A 7,871-nucleotide genomic window follows, 5' to 3' on the forward strand; every position below is an offset into this window, starting at 1 on the left:
TCAACGGTCATCATCACGGAGGGTCGGTCATCATCACGGAGGGTCGGTCATCATCACGGAGGGTCGGCCATGTGTTGGCTGCTGGAGCTTTCCTTCACCGGGGAGCAGGTTGCTGCCGCTGACCGGGAAGTTCGGGTTCGGGAATAACGGAGCCGCCTCTTTCACTGATGGATTCATATTCCTCTGATTCGTTTGCAGAACCAAATTGGAGAAGTCCGATTCTTCTTGCTCGTTGCGCCGACATGTGGGTTTAATTATGCGCGAGCTCACCTTCGGATCGTCCACCGTACATGCTCCAGGCTCTGGATCGCGCTTCGTCTATGCCCATATTTGGAGTTATTTGAGGAGCAGTTACCGGGACTCAACACATCCAGGTCCGATGACCGTCTGATGTCCGTGCTGAGCGTGACGAGCCTCACTGTGACATGGAAAAATCGGGACTGTTCAGCCTCCTGTACTACTTCATTCTCAATTCGCCCTTTATGATTTGTGCAAATGGTAAGTGAACTAACTCCCAGCTGGGAATGAAAGACGTTTTGAAATCAAACAGCTATCGTTTAGAATAAAGACCAGCTGTCTGCAGGATTAAACATCTTCTGCCAATTGTCTGTACAATTTGGAATAGTTGGAGAATTGTGACAATAAATCCGTTAAACATGAAAAAACAAACACAGTGACCAGCTGTGCCCACATCACAGCATGAACAGGATTATTAGATCAAATAAAGCCAGAGGCACATAGTAGGTCACATTTCTCTGATAAAACCATCTCCATATAAATCACAGTTAATGGACTAGAGGAGCTAGAAAACCGCATGATGGAGGCTGGGTGGCCATCAACAGGCCACACTCTGGGCTGTTTTTAGGCTGGTGAAAGGTGTTTTACACGCTGCAGTTTCACATTCCACCCCCCCACCCATTGATCTGTGCTTCTGGTGTCTTGCCTTTCTCCACGTTCTACGAAACCAAAGCGGCATTTACTGAAGTCCCTAAAGATGTGAATGTGGGGGAGGGAGAGGATGTGGAGATGCCCTGCGCCTTCAAGGCTGTGAGCTCAGCGCCCATGTCTTTGGAGATCCAGTGGTGGTACCTGAAGGAGGATGTGCCTGAAGAACTGCCTCATGAGCTGCAGATCAGTGCCCCGGCCAACCGAGCCAAGGTAACTGCAACACTGACGCCAACCCAAACACCATTAGTTAATTACCCATTACTCAGGTCTACATGTGTGTGCTTTGCCACATGACTTGTATGTATTCATTGGATCAGAACTATCTGCACCCCTAATATGCATAGATGTCACTTGTAGCCTGTAAATCTGCCCGAGATCTACATTTGTACACTTTGCATTTATGAATTCGCACTGGCCTATATTTGTAAATCCACATTCATATATGCAGACAGTTTGTTTGATCTGCAGCTTGTTCCATTTTCTTTACATTTTTAAAGTATCGGCAGCATTTGAATCTCGTGCTTTTGCCAGCTATTAATCCTCAGGACGAGGAGAGAGCGATGTTACTGACTCTGAAAGGGCACTTGTTGGTTATCAACACCATTTCATTCCTCAGGTCTGCTTCATAAAACCGTCATGATGGGATATCGTGGCAGCACGCGGTGGGAATGACTTTCCCCTCCAGCATGACAAATCAGTCTCTTTCAGTTGTCTGAGGAGTCAGGGGCAATCACATCTGCAGCCTTTACGCTGCGCTTTAAGCACATTAAATGTGCAGCGGGGATAAAAAAAAGTGCCGGGAGAAAGGCGAGAGAGGTTATCAATGACGTCTTTGAGAAATGTAACCAGCTCTACTCATGCCGTTTGCTCTCCCCACCAAATGAAATAATCATCTTGTGGTATTGTTGCCAGTTATGTGCTTGTATTTAGTTGTAGTGTGTATGTATGTATGTATGTATGTGTGTGTGTGTGTGTGTGTGTGTGTGTGTGTATATATATATATATATATATCAAGCTAATTTAGCTACAGTTACTAAACTCCAAGCATGCATTGAGGAAACCAGGATGACATGGAACTTTCTAATGTTGAACTCAGACAAAACTGAGGTTGGCCCTGAACACCTCTGAATAAAATTATCTAATGACCTATATATATATATATATATATATATATATATATAGGTCATATATAGGTCATATATATATATATATATATATATAGGTCATTAGATAATTTTATTCAGAGGTGTTATATATATATATATATATATGTATGTATGTATATATATATATATATATATATATATATATATATATATATATATATATATATATATATATATATATATATATGTATATATATATATATATATATATGTATAGGCCTGCACGGTGGTGTAGTGGCTAGCACTGTCGCCTCACAGCAAGAGGGCAGCGGGTTCGATTCCCGGTCGGAGCGGTCCTTCTGTGTGGAGTTTGCATGTTCTCCCCGTGGCAGCGTGGGTTCTCTCCGGGCTCTCCGGCTTCCTCCCACAGTCCAAAGACATGCTGCAGGTTAATTGATCTCTAAATGTCCCATAGGTGTGAATGTGAGAGTGAATGGTTGTATGTCCCTACATGTGCCCTCGATGGACTGGCGGCCTGTCCAGGGTGTCCCCTGCCTTCGCCCTATGTCAGCTGGGATAGGCTCCAGCGCCCCGCGACCCTAATGAGGATAAGCGGTATTGAAAATGGATGGATGGATGGATGGATGGATGGATATATATATATATATATATATATACACATCCATGTTTTCTACCTGTGATTCACGATGCTTTCTTTTTTCAGGTCGTTCCAAGGGAAGCCACGAAAATAAGTGTAAGTGTCCACGTTCCTGGTTGCACAGACATGTTGAATAGCAGACTGTTATTTTTCAAATACTACACGGAAGACTGTCATTTGTAAAATGAGGACGGTGACAGAAGATCACGCGTCCTGAGAGAAAGAAAACACCGGCCTGACATGTGGTTAAAAGGTGGAGTGATGCTCCTCTTTCCTGTTTCCATGACTCCCAGAAAGGCGATTGGCTGATACACCTGCCACTCACTCTTAGTCAGCTACAACTGACTGGTTGTTTGGCTGAACCAGGACAATCTTTCTGGCTCCGTCTTTTTAGTTTTCTGTTAATGGGAAACAAGCTTCTAAGCCTCAGGGGTAAATGACCAATTGATTCAGACCTTTAGTGTCAGTGTTAAGCACACTGTGGCAGGTCGTGCTTCGGTAACATGTGAACCCGTATTAGCGATGATTAAAGCTCCATAAGATGTAGAGCGTAGGTCTGCTGAGAAACTAATACGGGGTCAGGTCTTTCTGGTACCTCTGCCTCCACCTCTCCTCACAAAACATGAAGCAACCCTTATTAAGCTGCATATTAATGCATGCTAAAACTAGTTGCTGTTCAGCATTCCCATCAGCAGTTTCAGTGTTTCCCTCTCTCTCCGTTTCAGACGGTGCGTGTTCAGGGAAACGCCATCTCCCACCGCCTCAGCCTGTCCAAGGTGAAGAAGCAAGAAGAGGGGATGTACGAGTGTCGTGTGTCCGACCTGTGGGCCGACGAGACTCAGGAATTTACGGTTCACGCCGCCCTGCACGTCACGCTGGGCGACGGCATGGTGGCCGAGGAGGCTGTGTCGCACATCCAGAACCGCTGGCCCCTGAGGAATACCAACACGGGCCTGGCGGGGGGGGGGAGCAGGGAGGGCCACCTCGGAGCCCGGCCAGGGGCTGGCAGGAGGTCAAAGGTCAGGGCAGGGGAAGCACCGGGTGCCTCAGCAGGCCCAGCCCGGCCTCCTCCCATCCATCTCGTCCACCACCACCTTGGTGGCCAAGTCGTCAGCCTCGCCGCTGCCAGGGAATGCAGCCATCCTCCGGCTGCAGCTTGGAGCTGGTGAGTGTTGGAGGAAGGGTGGACGGGAAACAGAGCCACAGTGACCCCTAGTGGTGATAGAAGTGAGGAACCACGGGAGATTTACAGATGCAGCTCTGTGGGTGCATCCCAAGTCTCTTAATTGCATCCCTGTTTCCCTCACTTGTGTCTTTTCCTTGCGTCTTAGCCCCTCTTCCACCAGGGATGCATTGAGAGATGTAAGGAAACCATGCGAGGAGATAGGAAACGAGGAAATATGTTTTAAGAGAAACGAGACGTCCTTTCCACGTGAAGCGATGTCCGTTTCTGATCTCAACTGTGATCAGCTGTCAGTCGGCTTTAACAGCTGGAGAGACTTTTAAAAGAGTTTGTTTCTGAACACATGATCAGTGTAATGGAATTGTTTCCTGGTCCCGACAGTTTTTAATCTAACATTCTAATAAAAAATACACTTCAAATATTGATACAAATGAATGTATCATGTTTTCAGTTGATTTAATGGTGTTAAACTACTACTTATACTAATAAAGACACAGTTATCATCACTAATAGAGTAGAGATTGTTTATGTCTGTAGCCTGTTAAACAAACTGCATTGAGTATTTATACACAGTGTGTGGTATTTATACACAGTGTGTGGTATTTATACACAGTGTGTGGTATTTATACAGGTATTTATACACAGTGTGTGGTATTTATACAGGTATTTATACACAGTGTGTGGTATTTATACACAGTGTGTGGTATTTATACACACAGTGTGTGGTATTTATACACAGTGTGTGGTATTTATACAGGTATGTATACACAGTGTGTGGTATTTATACAGGTATTTATACACAGTGTGTGGTATTTATACAGGTATTTATACACAGTGTGTGGTATTTATACACAGTGTGTGGTATTTATACACAGTGTGTGGTATTTATACTGTGTTCTGTGTCGCTTATAAGCACAGCGACGATTTCTACCGGCGGAATGTGTTTGTCTTATTTATGAATTATTTGCATCTATGTTTTGAAATTCTGACATCATTATTATAATAATAATAATAATAATAATAATAATAATAACAACAACAACGGGCTGCACGGTGGTGTAGTGGCTAGCACTGTCGCCTCACAGCAAGAGGGCCGCGGGTTCAATTCCCGGTCGGAGCGGTCCTTCTGTGTGGAGTTTGCATGTTCTCCCCGTGGCAGCGTGGGTTCTCTCCGGGCTCTCCGGCTTCCTCCCACAGTCCAAAGACATGCTGCAGGTTAATTGATCTCTAAATGTCCCATAGGTGTGAATGTGAGAGTGAATGGTTGTATGTCCCTACATGTGCCCTCGATGGACTGGCGGCCTGTCCAGGGTGTCCCCTGCCTTCGCCCTATGTCAGCTGGGATAGGCTCCAGCGCCCCCACGACCCTAATGAGGATAAGCGGTATTGAAAATGGATGGATGGATGGATAATAATAATAATAATAATGTTTTCTCTTTAGCAGAGGAATTAGTTTTTTAGGCTCAATGTTTCAGGTTAAATTTAAATTATATAACTCATCAAACTCGACACTCAGGAATGATGGGCCTCACGTGACGTTCAATTACCTGCCATATTAGGTGTTTTGTGCCCCTATGTTACTGTTTTGGCAGCAGCAGTGAGTAGGGCTGAACCATATGTCAAAAGACATCTAATGGCATCATTACTCTCATTGACATTGAAACATATTATTAAATGATTATGGTGTGATTTATTTGCGAGAATCTGTACCAAACAAAGACTTTGACATGAGTTTGTAGAATAAGAGGCGCAGACCGGGACATCTGCAGCAATACTTAAGTCACAATGATATTTTTACTTTCCTTTACGATTTAAAAATGTTTTGAAGGATATTTCAACCTTAGTAGTGAGCTCTAATTTTGTTCTGACACTTAATACATTTATATGCATGTTATATTATCACTTGCCATATAAAAAGAAATGTTGCAAAAAAGACTTTCTGATGGAGGAACCCCCTCAATGTGAGAGCGTGAGTATTTCTGTATTATGAGGCCTCTCATCCGTGTGATCGCCCAGCTTAGTGCTCCCCGTCATCTGCACACATGATCCTGCAACTACTATGTCACACTTTCCAAATCTCTTTGAATCTCAGCATCATTTTCATGGTGTGCGCATGAACGCTTAACACCTATTTATGACTACCTCTGCAGACGCTTGGCAGACGGCACAGGGAAAGATGGAGGAAAGAGAGTGGGGAGTTGTAATCTACCTCCTCTTAGCTCTTCTCCCTGCCCCAGTTCTGTTCAATGAAGCGTACTTGTGAATAATTAAAACTCATCGAAGTCTTGTCAGCCGCGCTGCTGGTGTGGAGCAGTCAGCCAGGCGGTGGCCTGTCAGAGGCTGTGTGTGGGGCTGAGACTACGTTATTGTGGCTGACTCCAACACTAACACCAACCTGTGGGCCGGCATTATGTTGCTAACTGACAGGGGCCTTCACAGGTTTACGAGCTGGAATCCTTTCAGCTTTGTGTGTACTAAAGTCTGCTGTGTCATTTCACGAGAGTATCAGTCATCTGTCACAGCTTTGATCAGTCCTTCAAAGGGGAGATGACTTTCATCAGCTCTGATGCTGCCACATGTGTGCAGAGCCCTTTATTACAAATGTAAGTCTGTCTGTGTCTGTGTTTGATGTCTGGGTGATAGATTCATTCTGTGCATACTAACTACCTCTCTCGCATAGCCAGACCTATCTCAAGAATGCTGTATCCGCACTAAAGATGGGTCTGGCTCCACACATTATCATTCTAGTATAGGGGGGGGGGGGGGGGGGGGGGGCTTGTTTGTATTTCCCTAATCCAATCACAATTGTCCAAGCACAGGATGCAGCGGCAGTGCGCTTGCAAAGTAGACAGAGGAAGAGGAGGAGACTGCCGGGTGAGATATTGCCTATTGATATTGTAGGCTCAAGTCTTTTCAAGCCAAAGCCAGTATCTCATGTGAATAAATTGCACATTCATTAAAAAATGGGACCCATCTATGTCCAAGAGCCTATCCACACAGAATCTATACATTTTGTGTTTGACAGTGTTATTTTATAAGCATCAGTTTTGATTTCTGCAATGCTAATTGAAAACAAGCCAACGGCAATGTCACTATTCTTCTTATAACCTCACACGGCAATATGGATATTGATCGATAGATCCACGTGGTCTCAAAACATTGTGCCCTGTTTGACAAACAAAATGAAGATCATAAAGATAAAGAACATAATGAGTACATCTGGGGAAGTATAGCTTTTGAACTGGGTTTAAGAAGTAGCAGGCTATGATCCAATGTTCCCAGTAGGGGCAGGGCGGTAGAACTTTATGTATCCTTGAGATTTGCATACGGTCTAAAGTTTTGTTTCCCTTTTTAGGGCAGTTTACAAACTGTGGGAAGATCGGCATTGTTGCTAAGAGAAAATACTGAAACGTTAATAAAAGTCAGAAGTTGGAGTGTACGTCGTGACTCTAGTCCATGGTGGCTAATGGTGGGATGTAAAAAAGAACTCACTATAACTCTTAACCTAACAGTTTGACATTCAGGGTTACAGATGCTCTTTTTAACGGTATTATGCTTAAGCACCACTACCCCTCCTTTTTTGTTCTTATTGCCAAGTTCTCGCAATGGTAGCATTTGTATTAGGAATATGTCTGTGCAACCGTGGCTCTGCGAAGAACATCATGGTGCGTTCCCGGCATTCCCACTAGGTCTTAGTGCAGAAAGTCTCCTTTTTTATCTGTTTAATAACAATTCCACATTTTGACCTATGTGTTTGGCTCCAACCCTACATCTCTTTCAGCTATGCATCAAGGACCTTCCCACACAGAATGCAACAACAGCACCAATGCACTCTGCAACACATTATTTACAATGGCTTGCTTAGCTCCTTCTTTTCGAGCTAAACACTCAACAAAATCACGACTGTTTGCTGTTCTGGCTCCTCATTGGTGGAACGAGCTCCCCATTGACATCAGGACAGGAAGTCTCTACAAAC

The 7,871-nt window shown here is 44.3% G+C and overlaps 1 protein-coding gene across 1 annotated transcript; it reads left to right on the forward strand.

Moving 5' to 3' along the window:
* Positions 1 to 425: 425 nt before the first annotated feature.
* On the forward strand, positions 426 to 4,069 carry vstm2b (V-set and transmembrane domain containing 2B). Its single transcript, XM_034562615.1, is given in 6 exon segments — positions 426 to 498; positions 971 to 1,158; positions 2,779 to 2,808; positions 3,438 to 3,668; positions 3,670 to 3,877; positions 4,044 to 4,069. Coding segments are annotated over 6 exon segments (756 nt in total).
* Positions 4,070 to 7,871: the final 3,802 nt, after the last annotated feature.

This window comes from Cyclopterus lumpus, chromosome 3, assembly GCF_009769545.1.
Source record: "Cyclopterus lumpus isolate fCycLum1 chromosome 3, fCycLum1.pri, whole genome shotgun sequence".
NCBI classification, from domain to species: Eukaryota; Metazoa; Chordata; class Actinopteri; order Perciformes; family Cyclopteridae; genus Cyclopterus; species Cyclopterus lumpus.